Source organism: Leptonotus elevatus, chromosome 18, assembly GCF_054856555.1.
Source record: "Leptonotus elevatus isolate MCC_2025b chromosome 18, RoL_Lele_1.0, whole genome shotgun sequence".
Classification (NCBI taxonomy): Eukaryota; Metazoa; Chordata; class Actinopteri; order Syngnathiformes; family Syngnathidae; genus Leptonotus; species Leptonotus elevatus.
Window position 1 is genome coordinate 12098652 of NC_141256.1, and position 23693 is coordinate 12122344.

General features: G+C 37.8%; 1 protein-coding gene across 1 annotated transcript; it reads right to left on the reverse strand.

The window, feature by feature from the left end:
- Positions 1-380: 380 nt before the first annotated feature.
- On the reverse strand, positions 381-23531 carry ppp2r5a (protein phosphatase 2, regulatory subunit B', alpha isoform). The gene is made up of 13 exons (XM_086061242.1): positions 22430-23531; positions 10848-11044; positions 9733-9834; positions 9413-9505; positions 7790-7920; positions 7117-7176; positions 5798-5906; positions 4516-4569; positions 4277-4327; positions 4079-4198; positions 3794-3921; positions 2938-3039; positions 381-2061 (listed from the first exon to the last, which is right to left on the reverse strand). The coding sequence occupies exons 1-13, from the start codon at positions 22575-22577 to the stop codon at positions 1905-1907; spliced, it is 1452 nt and encodes a 483-aa protein (XP_085917368.1). The 5' UTR covers positions 22578-23531; the 3' UTR covers positions 381-1904.
- Between the last annotated feature and the right edge of the window lie 162 nt (positions 23532-23693).

The window sequence follows — 23693 nt, forward strand, 5'->3', positions numbered from 1 at the left end:
TACGAATTATGTCGCCATCTTGTGACCACCATGGCGTACTACAACTGCTACGAGTAAAACAAAACAAGCTTGTTCTATGCTTGGAGTACAAAGATAAGAGTGGACTTTATTTAATGAAGAAACCTCGGGGAAAATCTATCTGCGATTACAAAAACAGGTTCCATCCGTTCCCCCCTGAAAAGAGTTAATTGAAACATCAAAGACGGTGGAATGCTGTACTGACAGAAAGGTATCTTGAGAATCCTAAAATATTTAAAGACAAAAATGTACCCTTTCCTATGATCTAGTTGTGTCTTTCCCCAACTACAACAACAACAACAACAACAACAAGTAAAAGCCTATTAAGGAGATAAGAGCATGAGAAAGAACAGGTAGTAAAGTTTACTTCTCAAAACAACCAGGTGTTTATTTTCTTGTTTCACTACTTCATAATACAGCTTAATGAGAGGAAATCTGGAAAATGTTTGTTTTTCGTGACCAGTTGCTGTTCCTGCGCTACAACAGCACTACAGTGAAGTGTGAACAATTCCAGCAGTGTTATATGTTCTGTGAGAAACTAGCCCACTTCTGATTGGCCAAACGGCCAGAACCCTTTTCAAGTGAGGCAGAAGAAACTTAAAACTTTACATTTCTCTACTTAAGTTGTCAACCACATGACAAACTATCATCATCATCATCATCATCATCATCATCATCATCATCATCTGGACGTGACAGTCATATGAAAACGTTAATCTTACTGTATGTTACTGTACATTTACATTAATACTTTGAAACTACATTTAAACTGAACCAACAACGTCATAATAGTCAATAGGTCCCCTTTAAATAGAGTGGCATTGTCCTTTTAAGTCGCCTCCAAACTAGCAGACAAATTAGGGACGCACTGACACCAATAGCAGTTGAAGTCTTTTCTCCTATTTGATTCGACCTGTATAGTGAAACTGTGGACATATTAAACGACAAAAAAAGAACCTGTCCTTCACTCTTTTTAAACAGTCCCGAGTACTCAACATACAGTATTAAACTTATATGATCTTGTACTCTGATTTTTTTTTGGGGGGGGAAGGGGGTCAGTGCATCCCTAATACAAATATAACCACTCGACAAATATACTGTACAATCAAGCCTGCCTGGCATCCCAGCTTAGTCCATTTGCAAAATGAACCGCCCAAAAATACACTTTGGAAAAATATAGTACTGTATGTCTTATTTTCGCTTCTATCATTTTTACAGAAATAACTCAAAGTAATACAAAAAAAAAAATACTTTGCTTCCCTGCCTGTATTTAGACATGACGGAAATATATCCTATGCTGCACTTCTTTGCATAAAGACTGGAAACGTGATTGGGCGAAAACTAAACATAGTCTTTAGTATGATTTTAAATAAAAACGGATACATTGTCTTGTTTAGGTTTCCAGGCTTTATGCTAAGCTAACAGCGACTTGCAATATATCGTGTTTAACAGAAAGACATGACAGCAGCGTCACAAAATTCCCCAACATGATCCAGCAACTGCCACTTGAATTCCTCGCACTAACCCAGATAACCCAGACGGCAGTACAAAATAGACATCTTTGTTGAGAGATTCAGCTGGTCGCAGAAACAATCTAAATTGCTGAATTCAAGTCAACCCCCCCCCCCCCTCCCACGGGACATTTACACCGAATACAGCAAGAGCAGACAAATCAACAATATACTGCCGGTAACATCAAATCTTTTTTGTGAGGCGTTTAAAGTCACTCAATGTTTTCGAAAATGCTGCGGTGTTTTTTTTTTTAATGCGCCCCCCCAGCCCCCCAACCTCCCCCCCCACCCCCTTCCAGGCAGTAGACGACGTCAGACCACGAAGGACGAGTGTTACAAGCTGACGCCCGGTGTCGTTTGGCACGTGCGTTGCTCTCACTGGCTGTGCTGGTTATTATTATTGCTATTCTTGTTGTTGTTCTGGAAACTTAGGAGCTTGTGGCTGTTGTTCTGTTCTAGTGTGCTGTTGCTGAGCTTCAGCTCGTCCAGCTGCTTCCACAGTTCGTCGCGCTCCTGCTCCTTCTTCTTCTCCCTGACAATGACAACGTCAAACCAGAAAAATTAAGCTTTTGGCTTTCTTTATCCAGTTCGCTTTGTGGTAAGTAAAAACTTTTTTTTTTTTTTATCAAAATGCAAAAACAGAGTTTCTTTCTGCAGGTATCATCAAATTTAATTTAATGCTTTTTATTTTAAATGCAACTCAAGATTAATGTAATGCCCACAAATATAGTTACCAAATACAAATGTGGCTGTATCTTTTAGTTTATTGATAAGAGTAATTTTATAGCAAGTCATTCATAAAGTTTCAGTTAACAATTACAAAGAATGTGAAACATCGAGTCTTGGATTTGTGTTGAGGGAATTTTTCTGCCACTGGGTGGCATTAGTGTTTTATGTTAAATAGTAAACGCAACCTGTGCAACCTTAAGCGTAGCCATCCGCTGTCACGCTAAAGACTAATCTATGGTCAAAATGAATAGTGCGATTAATCTGCGTTAATTCATGATTAATGCGATCATTTTTTGGGATTAATTAATCAATTAACGCTTTAACTTTGACAGCACTAGTTCAATACCTCTCAACATCGTATGTAATGCTTCTTTAAGGTGGGTCTCCACTTATTTTTACATGAATTTTCAAGAACTGCAAAAGTAAACCTCAATGGAAATGCTTAGAGATAATAATAATTTTAAAAAAGGCCTAAAATTTGCAAAGAAGCTTATACGCTTTGGAAAGTGAGCATTTTTCAGCATATCAATAAAAGCAATAAGCAAACATTCATCTCATGTTGACTGTCAGCCGAACGTCTCCTTTCAATATTTGCAAAAATGATACTGAATGGAAACGGGCATAATAGCACCTGAGACACTGAAAACTATGATACCAATGTTTATCGGTTTTAACTCACCTTTGCCGGTCTGATTTGTAAGAGGAGGTCAATTCATCAAAGAGCGTACAGTTCATCTCCATCAGCGTCTTCAGCACATTATAGACCAGAGCTATGATAGTCCTGAAATGTCAACATTTGAGTTTGTATAAAATAAACAATGTTAAAGCCACAACTCATTCAGAATGTTTACAATTGGACAATTAATACATTATTAAATCATTCACTGCCATTGACGGCTACAGACATCAAAAATTCATTTTCATTCATAACTATTTCTAGTTTAACATTTTTTCCCACTTTTGTTAACAAAAGTATAAAAACCTAGATTTTTTTGTATTAGAATGGATATAAAATTTGTGATTATTCATGAGTTAACTAGTTAAGTCAGGCGATTAATTACGTTTAAAAATTGTAATCGCCCGACGCCCCTAATTTAAAATATTTTTTTCTTAATAAAAAAAAAAATTGTTAAAAATTAAAAAGATTGTTTTTTTTAATTAAGAAAAGGTTATTAAAAATTAGGGGCATCAGGTGATTCAAATTTGTAATCGTAATTAATCGCACGACTTCACTGGTTAACTCATGATTAATCACACATTTTTATATCTGTTCTAAATGTACAAAAACAAATCTAGGTTTTCATACTCTTGTTAACAAAAATGGGAGAAAAAAAAGTTTAACTAATAAAAATAGTTAAAATGAATTTTTGATGCCTATAGCTGTCCTACGGAAATTCACCAGTTGTTCTGTAGTATTCCAAATAATTTCTACATACAATATAGCAAATACCAACGACACCTGTTCAAAATGTTAACATCTCATGTAAAGTGGCGTCATAGTGGAGTTTTGTCGTCTTAATGTCATGAGTACGTACGGATTCCAGTGCTCTTTGGAGATCCTGTACAGGCTACAGAACATGATGGGGAGGACCTTGTCGATGTTCTCCTCGATGAGGCTGAGAATGTACTCGTTATTCCAGAAGTACAGCGCTCGCTCCGCTACCTGGCAGGGGCAGAGGAAGAAAATCAGCAATGATTTCCCGTTTCCATACAATTGCGGTGGCTAACAAAAGGGTTGACAGCATTTTTTTTTTTTTTACCACAATATCTTAACATAAAAAGGACACATCAAAAAACAACAGCCGCAAATACAAATCTACCTGAAAATGGGGATTAGCCACACATCTGGAGATCTGCCTGAACAACGGCTCCTGGATTTTCTTGAACTGCGTCGGCTCAATGACGTCCAAAATCTCCTCAATCTCACCCAGGAACATCACCTGTTCAGTCACAAACACCAAGGCATAGGAAAACCAGGCTACACTGTAATTGGTGAGCGTGTATTTTTGTAGGCGCACCTCTTTCTGGCTGCAGGTCTTGGGCCAAAACTTCAGCAAGCCTCGGATCACCTAAATATAAAACAAGACAATTCACTTGGGACTCCTTTAATGTGAATAATGTATCTTTATCTCGGGTGAGGAGGTGGTTTGTAGCACCCACGACACATTTCTCTGCAGCTTGACTAATTTTAGCGCCCCGGGATAGTGTGTGGAGTGGGAGGAATATTTTTTCTCTCTCTCTCTTTTTTTTTTTTTACCGGTTCAGTTAGTGTTGGATCCTTTTCCAGGAACTGGACCACACAGTATGCCAGCTGTAAGACAAGAAGTGGCTCCAATTGAGATTCCATGACAAGGTTAAACTACCGTCAACATGACGGCATGATACACCAAACTCAGCTAAGAATGACACCTTTTTTCTATTGTCACCAGTCACACATTTTTGTGCCAAGAAAGCTTATATATGAGCATACTCTTTATATAATCAAGGTTGTCAGTTGATTATATGTAATCATAATTAATTGCTTGATTTCCAAGGTTAATTTGTGATTAATCGCATGTTTTATCTGTTCTAAATGTACAATAAAATATTTTTTCAAGTGTTAATTATTATAAATGTGGACAAACATGGTTACCAAACACAAATGTGGTTTCTTTTAGTGCATTGATAAAGTATTTTTAGTAAGTAATTCTTAAAGTTATTTGAAGTCAAGAAGATATACCAAACAGTTAAGAAGAGTGTGAAGCGTGTCATTTTGTTGAGGTAATTTTCTGCCACTAGATGGCATTAGTGTTTCATGTTGGACGTTGGCAACAGTACATATTTCTTCTCAAATTCAATTGGCATTTGGAACATGAAGCAACTACTCATTGTAAATTACAACTAGTCACCAGTCCCTACAAATACATGCATTTTTATCACACTTACTGCAAAATTGTGTTATAGTGACTCCTTTCCACATTGATGTATGTAAAATAAAGAATTAATGTCGATGTTTTTACATTAATTGCATTTAAATTTTCAACACCCCTGAACATCGTATTTAATGCTTTTTAATGCCATTCAAAGCCTTAATTTGAGCAATTTCTAGTATTTAGCCCAATTACTTTTAATGCTTTGTAATAACTTGTGGAAACCGTGCATTGTTTTGGTTTTTTTTTTTGGCTCTAGTTTTTGAGATCTTCCATATTCTTGTTTAAAAAAAGGGCTAAGAATATGCAAGTTATGACATTGGTATTGTGTTTATGATACAACTTGGATGAGGCTGTTCCTGTCTTTTCAATCATGTCCACAGTATTCTTTCATTTTTGATGCAATACTGTAAAGGACAGTAATCATGATCATTTCCATTCATTATCAGTCAATTAATTGTCAAAAATATTGATGTATCAAGAACTAGAGCCAATTCAAAAGAAAGGATGTCATTTTAAGACTCAGCGGCCCAAAATTACTCAGAAAGCAGTAAAAATATCTTTGGCACTAGAATTTTGTTGTTGTTTTAGTTGCATATCCACTAGATGGCGTTGTAGAAACATTTTTACCTGAGCATGAAAGAGGGCCAGGGCCTTGGCCGTGTGTAATGGGATGAGCACCTTCATCAGGAACTGTTTGTGTTCTGCCTTCAAAGGCAGTGCAAACCCATTGATGATACTGTAGAAAAGAAACACGGTCGTCATCATACTGATAGGCAAAAGGGGAGGTATTATATTAAAAGTAGAGCTGTCAAACGTTTTTAAATCAGATTAATCACATCTTAGAATTTTAATGAATCACGATTAATCACATCTTAGAATTTTGATTAATCACTTCAATAAAAAGGCTTTTTTATGAACATTTTTCCCCCGCCAAATTTGAAGCGCACCGATTATGCGTTAATTATTTTGACATTTAATGTTATGAGGATGTCTTCAACATTTTTTGATCCACTGCACGCGCTCTTCCCCCTCTTTTTCTAATCAGTTAATTACTTGCATAATTTTAAATTGTAAAAAATGACCCCAATATTTTGATATGAACAAATGTAAATACGCAAACATTTAATAAATGCTTTGCTTTAATGCATGTAACTATTTTTATTGCTCAAACACAACCTGTGCTACCTTAAACGTAGCCATCGGCTGTCACACTAAAGGATCATCTTCATCAATGGTCAAAATTAATAGTGCGATTAATCTGTGTTAATTCATGATTAACTCATTCACTGCCATTGACGGCTATAGACGTCAAAAATTCATTTGAACTATTTCTATTAGTTTACATTTTTTTCCCCATTTTTGTTAACAGAGTATGAAAACCTAGAAAAAACGATTTTATTGTACATTTACAACAGAAATAAAATTTGTGATTAATCGTGAATTAACTATTGAAGTCATGCAGTTAATTGCCATCAAAAAAATTATCGCCTGACACGATTTAAAAGAAAAAAGAAAATATTATTAAAAATTAGGGACGTCAGGCGATTACATTTTTTAATCGTAATTAATCACATGACTTCACTAAGTTAACTCACTATTAACCACAACATTTATATCTGTTCTAAATGTACAATAACAATAATTCTAGGTTTTCATGCTCTCGTTAATAAAAGTGGAATTTTTTTTAAACTAATAGAAATAGTTCAAATGAACTTTTGACGTCTATAGCCGTCAACGGCAGTGAATGAGTTAATGCGATCATTTTTTTGTGATTAATTAATCAGTTAACGCTTTAACTTTGAAAGCACTAATTAAAAGGAAAACCACTCCTTCACTAGACGCAGTTACATAACCAGTAGTCGAGTTCAAATCAAAGCAGGCCAAAAATATAGCAGTCTAAAGTTGTTTTAAAAAAACGTCGACTTATAGACTGATGATACACTCACCTTCCCAGAATTTCTAGGAGCTCAGCAACTCCGTTGAAATGTTCAGTCTCATAGATGAACCTGCAAGTGCAACAAGCAAATTGCTAAATGGCTGATGGAAACAACCAAAAGGATTGACGAATAAGTGATTCATCTCATGTGTTCAGTAAGCCATGCCTACACACTTGTGGTATGTACATACAGCGCCTGACAACGACAGCACTATTTTTAACCCTGCGTGGCAGATGGTCAAAGTGGGTGCATCCATTCTGCCACCCTTGCCTATTGGAAATGACACTAAGGGCCCCCCGGTTTCACTCATCTAAATCCCATTGTTACGCGGCAACGGGAGCTGTAAAGAATCAACACGTTGTCTGGAATGTCTGGCTCCTCTGCACTTTGTACTTTGTTGTGTCAGGCAAGCAAGACAAATGGCTTTGAGGTGCAAAAGGCACGGTGATAAAAACGCATGGTAGGTTGAACTTCAGCACTACGTCTTTAAGAGATGCTATCGTTTGGATGTTTGTCGGTGTGCACATTAAAAGGAACGCAAAAAAAGGCTTTCGTTAGCTTTGAACTTCCTTTCTCTCCCACATGGCTTCAAATGTAAAATGTTATATTTGGTGCAGTTCAATTTCTTTTTGATTCTCCCATCGAGGCCTAATAGTGGAATAACAAAACATGTTCAACTCACCGCAAGAAGATGTTGTTAATCTGCTTCCTGATGAAGGCTCGTAACCCGAGGAACTTTCCGTAAATCCGATGAAGGATGGTCTTCAGGAAGTCCCTCTCCCTTGGATCCTCGCTGTCAAACAGTTCGAGAAGCTATGACAACAGAGAGAGAGAAAAAAAATTAAGAAAAGTCCAGGAAAATGTAAGTTGTCGCTGCGATTTTGTTATGATGTAACCACTTAGCGAAGAATTTGGGAATGTGTCATTATAATAACCATTTAAAACAAACAAACTCACTTCCATACAAAAGTAAGTAAATAATTTCTTTGGAGAAATGACTTCTTAACGCACACGTTGCACTCATTCGTGTAGGGCTTGTACAGGCACCACACACCTTCCTATTATAAAACAGGAAGTGTGTGTGTGTGAAACAAACGCATTGAATACACTGCCATGTCACATCTATTTGCGGCATTACATGTGATGAGTCATCATTACGAGGCGTGGAGTTCAAAAGGAAATTGTATCTTCCAGTTAGCTTGTCGTCAGCTGATGGCTTATGTTTAAGCTTGCATACATCCTCCAAAAAAAAAAAGGTCATTGTGCATGTAAGCTCTTTTGAACTGTGACCGAAATCAGGCCCAATAGAGGCGAGGAAAGAAGATTTAAAAATTCTTATTTTATTGATATACAGTACATGTAGGCTATCATTTTGGAAAATTACAATTTAATGCCTTCCATATGTTGCATTTATCCTGGAGAATTGAGAGTGGTATTAGGTTGAAGATGTGATTGGGCAGCGTTGGGCTCTGTAGATATAATTTATTGGAATTTCATCAAATGCAAAAACATTATTATTATTTTTTTAAAATTAGGGCTCCACCAATTTGGATTTCTTTAGGCCGATAGTATGATAAATAAAAGTACTGTAGAATGCAGAATTAAACATATAATATATTGCGCTTGTGGAATATGAGTTAAACAGCAAAATCCACCAATTTGGATCCATTTCAGGGGGCGGCCATTTTGCCACTTGCGGTCAACTGCAAATGACATCACAGTTGCTGAGGTAACGACCAATCACGGGCTCACCTGTTTTCTGCGTTTGGTCAGCCATGATTGGTCGTTAACTGAGCTCTGAGGAACCGTGATGTAATTTTCAGTTGACAGCAAGTGGCAAAATGGCTGCATAATTCAAACGTGCGCTTAAGAAAATGTCAATGACCATTTTAGCACACGACTCATCAGCAGAGGTGCAATTTTCTCCGCGACGATTTTGTACGTCTTTGTATACGAGTACTTAAGTGAACCAAATTGCTGAACTGATGTATTTTTCCCACGTTGCACTTGCCACCCAAACCTCCATCCATCCACAGCCTGTCAATTTGCTCCCAACCGCAGCCCTCTCATCTCATCCTAAAGAGCAAAACAACAGGCGGCTATTTAAAGCTCCCCACGACACGCTCACATCATGGAAAATCAGTCCCGGCACCTCTGATGCAGCCAAGCCAACATTCCAGGCCCTTTGGTTCCTGTGGAGCTGCGGAGTGAGGGACTCCTGTACACTAACTACTAACTCAGCCAATAAACATGATTCTATTTCTGAAACAGCTTTTCAAATGTAAATGCTGACAAAATGGCTTACCTGGAGTACAAACTTCTGATCAATGTAACGTTTCGCAATACTGGGCTGGAAATCTGGATTCTCGAGAAAACGCAGTAGAAACTCGTAGACAAGCTGAAAGATAGGATTAAAAAAAAATACATTCAACTAAATGGTGCACTTTCTTGATTGATTTCTGCCCTTGTGGGACTCGCTACAATGTCAGTGCAGGGATACGACATGCTTAGCATCAAAATTTATTTTTGGGAATTCCAAAACATTTCTGCAGCCTCAGCGCAGCCCCTCCAGCTGAGGATGCAGCTCTATGGAGGCATAAAGAAGCAACAAAATCATATCCTTACTTGGATATGCGGCCAGGAAGCTTCGAGAGTGGGCTCGTCCTCCTCCGGGTCAAAATCTGGGTTGTCGCTTGGAGCAAGTGTACGGAATATGTTTGTGCTGATCTGTGGAAATAATGATGCTGTTAATTAATCATACAACTAATAATTAAAAAATAAATGTTTACATCTTCGTTCTGTAACTGCCAGTCAGTTGTTTAATTCAATGAAAGAGATAGCTTGACTGTGTGTGTGGAACTGCCGATGTGGAGTTGACTGAAAAACATGTTTGACCGTATGTACAAGTACGTTTTAATGCTTTAATGTGTTTGCAAATAATAATATTTGCCAAATGCGTTCAATTCATTTTGCCCATAATACTACAGGGTATTGACTTTTTTTTTTTTTAATTAAGTAACTACTTTATTATCTTTTCACATTAACATATGTGCAAATACATTCCAATGTATTTGCCAGTCAAAAATGTTTACTCCACATTGACAGTTAGTTCCACGCTTCCGTACTATATACTTATCATGAAATAAATATATACGTTAAAACACAAACACTTCCTGGATTTTAGCTAGAATAGACATGGCACAATGGGGGATTTTTAATAGCCATGGCAATGTACAGTATATCCCATATACTGCTGACATGACAGAACCTGTCTAGACAGTCGACACATGATCAGCCTCCATTTTGTAATCCCCTTGAGTGCACGGGGTGTTTGTTATCTGCTGGCTCCTAATGCATACAAACCTCAAACTTTATAGTGGACAAAACAAATGAATAACCAAGTGCATCCTCAAATGACATCATTTCCTCATATAATGGCAGCTAAGAGTGCCAAGCATTTATTTGGGGGAAGGCCTCGTTTTTTCGGTCCATATTTTTCCCTAGTTTAGCAGGTTTTCTTATGGATGCCTCTACATAGTGAATAAATTGACATTTTCGCTTTAACTTCAGCTTTACAGATACCACGTTCCTTCTATGTATCAGTTTAGATTCAGTATTTATATTTATGGCATTCATTACAGTGGAGGCCACTATTTGAAAAACGACAGCCCCATATCCTTGTTTTTAATTTTACAACGACACCCTCATAGGGCGAGCCCCCTTAAGCACAGTATACTGACCATGGTGGTGATCTCAGGGTATGCGGATTCAACAAGCACTCCTCTGTTGGTGGACACATAGTCCACCAGCTCGTTCAGAGTGGCCCTCTTGATCTCCTTGCTCTTCAGGTCCGTCACAGAGTCCAGGAAGTCAAAGAGCATGCAGCACTGCTGGAGTTTCTGGGTGAAAAGTTCCTGCTGCTCAGTGGTGGGAGCGTCTGAAAACACACAAAAGGTAAACAGGGAAAATTGAGAACGTGCTCGCCACCATCAGCATCAAATCACTAAAATGAAGGAACATCTTTCTTGTCCCACAGACAAAGCTGATATTTATTCAAAAATACAGATTTTTTATTTTTATTTCTATTAGTCTATACAGATTTTGCAGAGTTCAAATCCAAAACTGAAAGTATGGTGTGTATATACAATACATTGTTATTCATATTTCTGAAGACATTGAGGCACAAAGAGGCAGTCTAGTCATTCCCAGCTTTGACTGTAAAGCCTTTTATGGATTAGACTGCGAGTACGTCCATGGTTATTAAAGCTGTCCAAGCCAGCCAAGCCATTAACAGCATTTGGAAGCCACCCAGACAGGCACACTGATGTTATGTTTGGGCACAGCGTAGGTAATCACTGTGGCCACAGGACAGCATCATGCTGAGAGGAGCATCGCTCAGGGGTCAGTCACTTTGTGCAAGGTCAAACCCTTCAAAGTTGAGTTGAACACTCGAATTTGTGCATCCTATAACTATGGTAAAGCGTGGATTTAGATCAGGGGTCAAGCAACCTTTACTGTCAAAAGAGCCATTTTAGGCCAAATAAATATTTAAAACAAAACTGTCTGGAGCCATAAAACATTTGAACAGTATGATGAATGAAACAGTATGGACATATTACGGTAAAATTTTTTGCCCCTCTTCTTCCTTTTTTGGACTTTTTTTGTGTACATTATATGATAATTTTGGGGATTTCTTTATTGGGTTTTGGACATTTTATAGTTACTTTTTGAATATTTTTCTTTTCTGACTTTGTTTTTGTTTTTTTAAATAAGGAATTTTCTGACTTTTTTTAATGGCGATTCCAAAGACATCTTATGGCAATTTTCTGCCTTTCCTCTTTTGTTTTGGACATTTTATGGTTACTTTTTGAATGTTTTCTTTTCTGCCATTTTAAAAATAAATGTTCTGATTTTTGGCGATTTTGTGTACATATTGTACTTTTCTGTCCCAGCCCATTTGGACTCTGACATTTTTTAATTATTCTTATTTTTTTTATCTACGTAAATTGTTAATTCATTCAAATAATATTTGTATCTAAAAAAAATTTAACACATGTAAAAAAAATTTTTTTATTTCTACTCTTATTTTTTCCTCTTTTTTTTTGTTTTAAAACAATCCTCAGGGAGGCACAGAAGAGGGACTAAAGAGCCACATGTGACTCCAGAGCTGCAGGTTGCAGACCCCTGATTTATATCAAAGTCAATATTACAAATGTGCTTGAATATGCTCATACTCTCATTTTGTACCCCAAAAGAATGATACTATTTTATATCATTGTACTAGTTCACAAAATATTCAACTTAGCTTTGCAAAAATGCATTCATATTGGGTTCACTAAGAATGAATTTGACAAAGGGTGAAACACTAACCTATGTCTCACTCTTAAGCTGCAACCTTTATACGATTACAGTCAGAGTGATGCAACCTAAACTACTGCGACTATTGTGTTTCAGATCACAAAGCAGTCAGAGCCATGTTTGAAGAACGGGAGAAGAAGAAAAAAAAAAGCAGCTGGTTTTGACATGTGACAAAACACTTAAGCAAACTGTAAGGGTCACAGTGCTTCCATACTGGCATTAGAAAAGGTGAGATGACCTGAATGTTTTTTCGCTACAAAACTGGTGCAAAATTTACATGTATAACCAGAAATAAATGAGTGTAGAAGAAAACTGTGTTTTAATTAACATTTTAGAAAGGAATTACATATGTATGTGTATGCTTAATGATAATAACAATTCTAAACTAATTATTGTACGAGATGAGCCTTCCCTGCGCAACCTTAGGCCAAAGTCAACTTTTTTTTTTTTTAATAGATGGAACACAATCTACAGTATTATTGTCCTCTTGTGAATACTCTGCATAATTATTCACAATTATTTATGTGTATTCATGAGATGACAGATCAAGCCTGCTGTTTTTCTGCACACAATTACCACCGGCAATAGTCGATCTTGGATTAGACGTACCCCACTTGTGTTTGAAAATCCTGTGTTTGAAGTTTTTTTTTGTCTTTGTCTCTCTCAAGACGGCTTTAGAGTCAAACCCCACCCCCACCCACCACCTAAAACGTGATGCTATTTTTGCCATGTAGATACAGATGCATTAGTGCACAAACTCCTCAGGGTGCTTCAGAAAGAAAACAGATTTCCATTCCAGTTCTGTTCCTGTGCATGTGTAAAGAAAGTAAGGACACATTTGAGAGGACACAAATGAACCAACTAATCCAGTTACAATGAGTCTGGAACACTTCTTTACACACCAAGACATAAAACCATGTAAATCTGAAGAATACAAAAAAAAGAATTGTGAATTGTAATCACTCAAACGAAGATCGTTTGGCGACCTGCACGGGTCGTTGGTATTTCCACAGCATTTGGTTGCACATCGACAAGTTACACAAGCAAGTCCTCTTGAAAATAGACAAACATATACAAATCATAGGCACAACTAGGTATACTAATCAATTCAGCGTCAGGTTATTTATCAGAATAATTTGGACCTAATGTATATGTGAGTATTGGCTAACGTGAAACAATAATGAACAACTGAAGTCCTTGTTCCTGTTTTCATGACGCAGCATGTTTTTGTATACAAGTCAGAACGTGCGAGACGAAGGACTGCAGTGTTCATAAGAAAACAACACCGGTCATAAACTGGATTAGGAGAGATAAAGATCGTGAGCTACTTCTGAATTGTTCACAATTCCCTGTAATGCATATTAGGAACAACAGAGAATAGTGTACATAAAATGGATCAAAAAGAAATGAAGAATTTCAATCATTCATTCATCGTGGTCCAAAAGAAAGAAAGAAAAGCGTTCCCCCTTCGATTTGCTTTCTTTAAAGAAAATGTGAAAATGTGTGGTTCCTCTTGGAAAAGTGCCCCTTTTGGCAAAGGCAGGCCTCTCGTGGTCTTTTTCTCATTTCAAGTAGTACAAGTGAGGCAAGCGACCTCAACAAATTTTTTGCAGCTTGCAAGCACATATGTCTGTGTACAAAAACAAAAACGCATTCCAATTTATTGATAAATCACTTATTTTTCAAGGTATGCATAAATGTGAACTACGTCTTCGGCAATTAATGTTAAGTGCAGTTTTGCGATTCCCTTCCGACTCACTTCCTACTGTATCTTGTCATATGCGCTCAACAAAAATATAAATGCAATACATTAGTTTTTTTAACTCAGAGATCTAAACCTTCTTCCACGCAAACAATAAAAAAACTGTCCCTTTCAGAGTGGCCTTTTATTGTGGGCAGTCGAAGGCACACCTGTGCACTGGATAATCTCTGCAAAAGGAGAAGTGCTCACTTATCACATATTTAGACTGGTTTGTGAACAATATTTAAAAGAAATGGTCATTGTGTATATGGAAGACGTTTTAGAGCAAAAACAAAAGTATCGCGTTTAGATTTGGAGTAGAGATCACACAAAAAAATCCGCTCAAAAAAATAGCAAAAACTGGATACACGTGGCATTATTATTAAAACACGTCGCATGTTAGCAGAAGTACTGCATGAGAGAATGTGGCTAAGTTATGCAACACTTTTCCATTTTAGCACCCTGCATTTCAGTAACTCGCTGCAGCAGAGGTCAACCCCCATGGGAAACAGATATTCAATACGCCGATGGTGCATTTGTAGCATGGTGGCTGTTGTTAACAACACAGAGACATGCCAAAAAAGAAGAACATTCGAGGAGAGTAGGTCACGTTATTTCCAGCCATATCAATGCAACACCCGCAAACACTTTTAATTTAGCAGTGTTTTCTCTGTGGTTCGCTTCTTTTATAATTGGATCATATGCCTGCAGTGGTAAATAAAGGTTGGACAATGGTGACAGATGAAGTCTGAATCTGAATCAAATTAACAATATTTGCTATGAGGACAATTGTTTAATTAAAAATTTCAATTCATTTAGAATAGTTGTGAAGTCAACGGGCCTTTTTATTGAAATTGACCAACAAGCTGAATATTGTAAATGTACAGGACATGCTTTTGCAGGAGCATCAGTATTGCGATTCGTGTTTGGAACACTTATATTAAACCAGTTTGTACTGTGAATTACCATGATGGTAAAAAAAAAAATTCACAGTTGATATGGGACATACGACAAATATATGTATACAATACTTAAGGAAACGTAAAGAGTTTTTACATGCTGGAGTTGACACCAATACCCTCCCTCCCCAAGTATCAACACTTCGTAGAACTAACCTTAACAAAAGTGGAACCAAAACAATCCGAGTATGCTGGTCTGGTGACCTCGGAACAAACGGTTTTGTCTTGCCCCCAAAGATGACTACAATGACACAACATGTTATTTTGTGCTTCAAAGCAATGTTTGGATCATTCTATATTTTTGCTGATGGGCAGAAACCGCGTACAGCATTGTCCGAATGTAGTCAATTTCATATTTTTCACAAGTCTCCCAACTACTAACTAAAGTGTTGAAAACAACTTGAGAGCAAATGTCAACTCCATTGGACACTTCAACTCTGAGAAGATGATATAATGTACACTCAGCAACCACATGATATATAAAGAAAATCCTGGGAGGGGATGTGGGGAACACTCTAGACTGCCTCTTAATTCAGCACTGATGTTGTTTTCTCGTTCGACAACTCCAAAATACCGAATCTAAAACACTTTGGTGCGACAAACCAATGGGTATCATCAAGCCAAAGAGCAAACTGCGGCCGTCCCTGTAAGGTCATACAATGACAGCGGTGCTCTGCATTACCACGAACCACGAAATAAAATCTGACAAATAACAAAACATCATGAATTTAAAACATATGAGCCAGACAGGATGGAGTTAAAAAATAAATCAAGATATCACATTAATAATATGTAAATAATACGAAATTAATTACAAAGTGAGGTGCAAAGTTATTTTTAGATCAGTGATACAATGAATCTCTGGTTATCTGTAAAATTTGCAAGGCTTTTATTTTGAAAGTTGTACTTTTATCTAATGTGTACAAGAGTGGACATTAGTACTGTAACTATTGAATATTTTTAGAATCGATTAATCTATCGATTATTCAATTAATCAGATTCATTTAAATTTTGCATTTAAGTGTATTAAAAAAAAAATCCCCCTGATTACTGTTTATTAACCAGTCATTGGTGTTTACCTTCAATTTAAAAAAGGGGATTGATGTACTATGTTAACGGTTCGGTCATTAGTTTTTCAAAGTAAAAACAAATGTTTACAAATGGGTATCATCAAGCCAAAGAGCAAACTGCGGCCGTCCCTGTAAGGTCACACAATGACAGCGGTGCTCTGCATTACCACGAAGTGACTTGCTCGACATGAACAAACGGCAGCCACATAATAAAAATCCATAATGCCAAACCCTAATCAGTTTGCACGCACACACACACACACACACACACACACACACACACACACACACACACGACTTGATTTGTAAGATCAGAGTGACAAGTCTTTAGAAAGCCGAGCCATACCACAAATGGACAGCAACGAGTTGCTGTACCGGTTGGATGGGATGTTAGCAGTTGTAGCAGTTGATAAAACAAATCTCCTTCCCCGTGCACAGTGAGCACATTGCAAGCATTTTGGTACAGCAGAAGCCGAATGGAATTTGAAGCGCGCGTCACATTATTTAAGTAATTCACCGCCATTGCCGAGTATACACAGTCTCGCGTTCTCATTTCTCACCACTGAAAACGGATACAGATGCAAGACATATGCAGTATCTGGTCAAGTGAGCATCTACGCTAGGTCTCGAGCACATTACTATAACCGTCTTAACTGATTGAGCTTAACACGTCGGGATCTGACTTGACATAATCCTAACGGTCTTCATGAGGGCAAATTGACACTGCTGCTGTCAAGCTGCCAGCGCTTGTTTTTATTTTCAGGGAGAATGGAGACACTAAGAAGATGAAAACCGAGATTTTTTTTTTTTGGAACTGGCACCGAGGAGGAGAAGCAGTATGCCTCGTCCTTGACATTTAAGTACCGTTCAAAAAAGCCCCACTTTATGAGGTTACACGAAAGAAACAGTGAAGAAGTCAAACTCAAATGTCAGGCGCCCTAATTAGGATTGAAGGAAAACAAAGTCATGATAATTGGGAATGTTGTACCTGGGATTCCTTCATGGTGAGTATATTCATATGAGAACATATAACTCGTTAAACGGGTTTGGGGGGGGTGCAGTAGACAAAGGGATGGCAAATTTTAATGATGAAAATTTGATGGTGCCAAGAAAAACTGTTTGCGAAAATGAGAACATCGTTGCTACGTTTATTGGACTATGGATGGATGTTGAAAAAAACAGCATTGCACTGCCTTCAAGTAGGGATGGGTACCTTTTGCATTTGAACCCGTTCAGGTCCAATTGTCAGTACCGTTGTATCGATACCAGTACTGAACAGTACCAATTTTCGGTACTTTTGTTCTGTTGTTTGTGGTAATAAATGTTAATTTATTTAACAATAAAATTATATATATATATATTTTTTTAAAGAACATTCACTTGAACAGTTATTTTTCATGACATAAAATCTGACAAATAACAAAACATCATGAATTTAAAACATATGAGCCAGACAGGATGGAGTTAAAAAATAAATCAAGATATCACATTAATAATATGTAAATAATACGAAATTAATTACAAAGTGAGATGCAAAGTTATTTTTAGATCAGTGATACAATGAATCTCTGGTTATCTGTAAAATTTGCAAGGCTTTTATTTTGAAAGTTGTACTTTTATCTAATGTGTACAAGAGTGGACATTAGTACTGTAACTATTTAATATTTTTAGAATCGATTAATCTATCGATTATTCAATTAATCAGATTCATTTAAATTTTGCATTTAAGTGTATTAAAAAAAAATCCCCCTGATTACTGTTTATTAACCAGTCATTGGTGTTTACCTTCAATTTAAAAAAGGGGATTGATGTACTATGTTAACGGTTCGGTCATTAGTTTTTCAAAGTAAAAACAAATGTTTACAAATGTCTTATTTTGATTAAACACAGAAGAATCAGTCTTCTTTCACGAAGGACTACAGAAATCAGTGACCAATTACTGTTGATCAGAGGATTTGGACAATTTAAAATTAAAAAAATGCCTCCAAGCGATTACTTAATTATTAAATTAGTTGTCGATTAATTTGATAATCGATTAATTGCTGAGTAATCGATTAACTTTGACAGCTCTAGTGGACATTGGTAGAACATGCACCCCAAATAATAATGACAAAAATAATCACTCTCAATATTATACTTCCCATTCATCTTGGGCGTCCTGTCTAGGAATGGCTAATATGAGAGAATATGGCAGTTGGTGCACAAAATGAATGCTCAAATTTTGAATATGTAAAGATGTCATTTTAATGGCTGCTTATAATTCTGAACCAACTTGAACTGTCGCGAGTGAGCCGGGATTCCACCCAAAGATGACAAATTTGCCGTTGCTGAAAATTTACAGAACTGGTGACTATGTGTCACAATCTTGCAAGAAGAAACATGGCAGTGGCGGTGTTTTAAACATATGTATTTATTATCATTATTTATTAATTTTTTTTGAATAAATACTTTGTTTTATGTAAACAGCAGCAGATACAACCGAAAGTTTTGACGACGGTTTGATGCTGCATCATGCTGTTAATTCTTCCCAGTAGGGTTCCTCAATAGGCTGAACTATATGCTTTTTCTATGCTGACCAGGCCTATTATAAACTTTCATTTTTAACAAATGCAACTTGGGGGGGGGGGTATGTTTGTCTTAGTGAGCCTGTGCAGCATTCTGGTAGCTATTTTGGTCTTTGCGGTAGTAAAATACTCAAACCAATCAAATCGTTTATTCAGAGCAGCTTTTCCAGTGGGAGTGTGAGAGGCAGGCAAGCTACACAAATGCATCCATTTACATCTTCCCACAACACAATTTTCCACCGACGCCGATAAGGAAGCAATTCTATTCAAAAAAAAAAATTGGGGGGGGGGGGGTTTGGGGGGGGGGGGGCAACCAAGCCTGCCAAAAGTCATGATTATGACTTTCATTTTAGTACATAATACCGTTGCTGAGCGATGCCGTCATCTTGCTTGACATTATTTATTGACTGATCTTCTACTGGCAGACACGATGTTAAAAAGACTATTTGGTCCCCACTTGCCAATCAATAAGCCAACAGAGTAAAGATGGTTTTAATAAACTGTCAAAACTAAATATGCCAAATATTTAGTAAACAATAATATGTGTGCGCCCGAAACACTGATTCACATCATCACATCACAGAGTACAGGTGTGGCAACGCATGATAGTAATGCAACTAAAATGAATAAATTAACACATTCATTTGCAGTGAAGCTGTCAGCTTATTAATCATCACATGATTCTGGTGTGAGATCAAAGTCACGTTTGAAATCTCCCGGCTACAAAAAATATTAGCCTAAATTAAGAAGGTTGTATTTTGAATATACAGCTTTTTCCTGATCTGCTCTGAAGGCTTCCGGTTGCCACAGCAACCATGATGGTCTCTGAGTGACTCATCTTTTCGGTGTCTATCACACAACGGGAGCTCTACGCGCCCCAACCGCGGGAGGGCTGCCTGAAACGTCCTCATAGTCCGCCATGAAGGACCCAAAACCTGACGTCTAAAGAAATGTCCTTGTCACTGCAAGGTTACAATAGTAAACACAATACTGTAGTGGAGTTGATTCCTAATATATATATATATATATCTCAACATTTTGTAGTATAAAAGACAGCTCTTGGGTCACATAACGGTTATCTCCATCAATGAGGCTACGCTTTCAGTTTGAAGTTTGTTAATTTTTACAAGCTGAGAAAAGAGGGCGTAGACTGCAGAATTGACAGTTAGTGCGACTGTACGAAAGGCAGTAGTAGTAAAGTGTGTCATTATGGCATAACACTGAATCATTAAACACATGCAATAGACCAGAACTTTAAAAGTCGAGCGATTTGAAAAATGACTGCAGAACCAAGTGGTTCCACTGTCGGTCATTATCATAAACCTTTAAGTGTACAGTTAAACTAAATTCTACCTTTGGCCACATTGTGACGCCGGATTCTCGTTAAGGTAAGCCATTTTAAATTAAAAAATAAACTTTTCCTTTTATAGAAGCGACAATTTGGCCCAACCGGAATGTTTGCTGCCGTCAACGCGGGGCGCGTTGAGAAATTGACTCCGACGCCCAGTGTTCGAAGACGCACGCACGCACGCACGCAACCATCACATCACATTAATTTCCAAATGCAGCCTACCGGTATGTTATAAAGCAATCAGCAGCTCATGCTTGAACTCTTTCCATCTGTACTTTGTCAAATACATATTCCCCAAAAATGCAACGTCTATGTTTTGTTTTTTTGTTTTTTACTTCTTCATGCTGCATTTTTTGACCGCTGCGTATTATATGGGGCAATTCATGGTCCGAAAACTACGAAAATAATGTCATGTAAAACTAAATTGCTGTCTACCTTATGTTTGATAAAATAAAAAAGGTGACGCAGAATATGTTAACAATTAGTGGCTATCCAGGTTGCCTAACATAATGAGCACAACCACCAAGTGTTTTTTATGCATTCCTCAGTGAAGACGACAACTTCCAGAATTTTGATGAAAATGTACCGAAAATTCTTATGGATCACAATTTTTTTCCTAATCTAAAATTTTGCTTTGCGAGATTTTCACTGGCACATTCTTATTTTTGCAACATTCATTAATTTGTTAGAAATAATATAAAATTGTTCCTACTTTACATCAATGACATGTATTTAGTCTCAGAAAAACTAAAGTTTGTCCTATTTGCAGATGACACAACAATATTATACTCTGGCGAGAAGAGATTACAATTGAAATGTGTAAATTATAAAAACGTGTTTGCCATCAATAAATTGTCTTGAAATATACTAAAAACAAAAATTACGTCTTTTGAGATACGTCAAAAAAACCCGGAACCCCAAATTCAAATGGATAATGTCCCAATTGAAAGAGTTTGTGAGTACACATTTCTTGGTGGAACTCTTGACCATGAAATAAGCTGGAAGTCACATATTTCAAAAGTCACAAGGAAGTTGGCAAAAGTTGTGGCCCTGATGAATAAATCGAAATATCTCCTCGATAAGAAATCATTGTATACCATATATTGTGCTCTTGTCTTACCCTCATTTAATATATTGCGTTGAAGTTTGGGGAAATGTATATAAGAGCAACACAGAAGTTTTGTGTAAATTACTAAATAAAAGCAGAAGACATGATGGTTCTGAAATTACATTTGTACTTAGCAGCTAATGTTAGAAGTTGACTCCAGTCCTGTACCTCAGCCCCAACATCATCTTCACCTGCTGCGCCATCTTACTCACTCACTCCGTGATGATACTCAGGATCAACTCATGGCTCAATATCGAATCATCTGGCAAGCATGACGCTCAACTACTTTTGAACTTAAGTCTCCTCCTTATGTCATGTAACTTTTGGTATAAACCTTTTTATGTCTCTTAAAAAAAAAAAAATATATATATATATATATATATATACACCATTGTTGAGATTGGTCCTTATTTTGAATGAGGTGCAAAAAACAAAACGTTAATAGATCTGGTGAGGTACACTGACCTTTTGCATGTTAAATAATGATGGGTCCACATTAGTTTGATGTTTTCTGACTTTTTATACCTTACCCCATATTTTGAGTCCTGCTCTGAAATGTATGACTTTTGGAGATTACCAGTGAAGCACTATGGTGCATGTAGCAATAAACAAGCACCAATACGACAAAAGACCCAAACCAACGGCACCATCGTCAATATTACACCTTATGCTAGCATCGCTGCAGACTGACTCATATTAACACACGCAAAACACACAATATAACAATATTCACAGTGATATATTTGTATCTTCTGCCAGCGAAATGGTGACAGGCGGAAAAATGCAATGCTCTTCCACTACATTTCAGGAAGTTCAATTAACCAAACGTAATTGGCATTTTGTTGGAAGGTGTGCCCTGAGATTTTTGTAATGTAAAGTATGTGCCTTGGCTCAATAACGGTTATGGAACACAGCACTACATGGCTAGAACTGACAAATTCAAAGCAACAGGTGGTCCTTGTCTTCTTTTAGAAGGCTTGCCATCTTGAATCTGTATGTGCGCAAAAAGCACTTCAAAGTTACACGTTCAGTTTCTCACACTTGGTTGGATAAATAGTGTTGGAAGTCAAGGTGTGATTCTGAGGCAGTGGGCATAACGTGTCACCGTGATGGCCTATTTAATTCACCCACCAGACCTCCATCATCCTCCTCCTCCTCCTCCTCTTCTTACCTTTGAGCTGAGGCAGCGACGAAAGCTCCACCGGGGCGATCTGAGTCCTGTACTGAGACGAACTGGGCGACTTTCTCTGTTTCTGGGCCTTCCTCACAGACTTTCTCGTAAATCCGTCCACTTTCTCGGCTGCAGAGATGGCCGACATTTTGATGCGGGTGCCGACAAGAGCCCCGAGGGCGATTTGCCGTGAAGCTCCTCGTCAGATTCGCAAAAACAAGGTCTTCTCCTCGGTGTGTTTCCCCCCCCCCGCCCCGAGCGTTCGCATCCGCACAAAAATGTGGAGCAACCTGCGCAACTTGACGCTCGCCACTTGTCAAAAAAAAAAAAAAAACTGCGACGTTATTCAGCGTGATCCGACATTGCTTGTTTGAGGACGTTGCATCTTATGTACGGCTCGCTGTTTTCTCGGATCGATCTTCGAAATAGCCAAACTACAACTCGACATAGCCTCTTGGTACCACCAACAAGTCACTCGCCTGTAAGAAAATGGCCGTGGACTTCCTGCTTACGTTGTTTCGCTTGTAAAATACTGACCTTTTCACCACATATCCAATCGTATAGCCTCCATAAAGTTGTCGAGAGGCGTGAATGTACGCGGCTAACTACTGTACTGTACGCTGGCAGCTAACACGTACCTAGCATGACTAGCTTGTTAGCATAGCTGACTTTAGACGGATACGGTAGAACATCGCTCCACCATCGAGATCCGAGACGAAAAAAGTAGTAGCTCCATGTAAATCCGCGTGGGTCTTCGCATAAGCAAGCAAGCCAAAAATAAAAAAAAATAAAATCAGTGTTCACAGGCCGCTTTTTTTCAGGCTGGTTTTACAGCCGCTGAGTATTTTCACTCGCGGTCGATGAAGTTCAAATTCCCTCTACGCCTTAAAACACTTAAAAGTTAGCCGCCTGCCCAGTTGTGTCACGCGGCGTTAGTTACGTCCCCTATCGAATCGACGGTCGCACCTTTCGGTACCACCCGCTAATGTGAATATTTTCTTCGATGTGTCAAATTACCAAATGTCGGTAGCCATAAACAACCCCACCACCACCGCTGTGTCGTTGTGTTTCGACCTACAGTACAGTTAGGTAGACTGCATCGCCTGACGGGTTCTTGGCGTCCCCAGAAGCCAATCGCGGAAGAGATTGTTCAAAACAGGAAACTTTTTAACCAATAGGATAGAATAACGAGCGGACCTTAACACGTGACACGTGAAAACAAATACAGTAGGGACAGTAGATTTCATTGCAGCTAGACATAAAA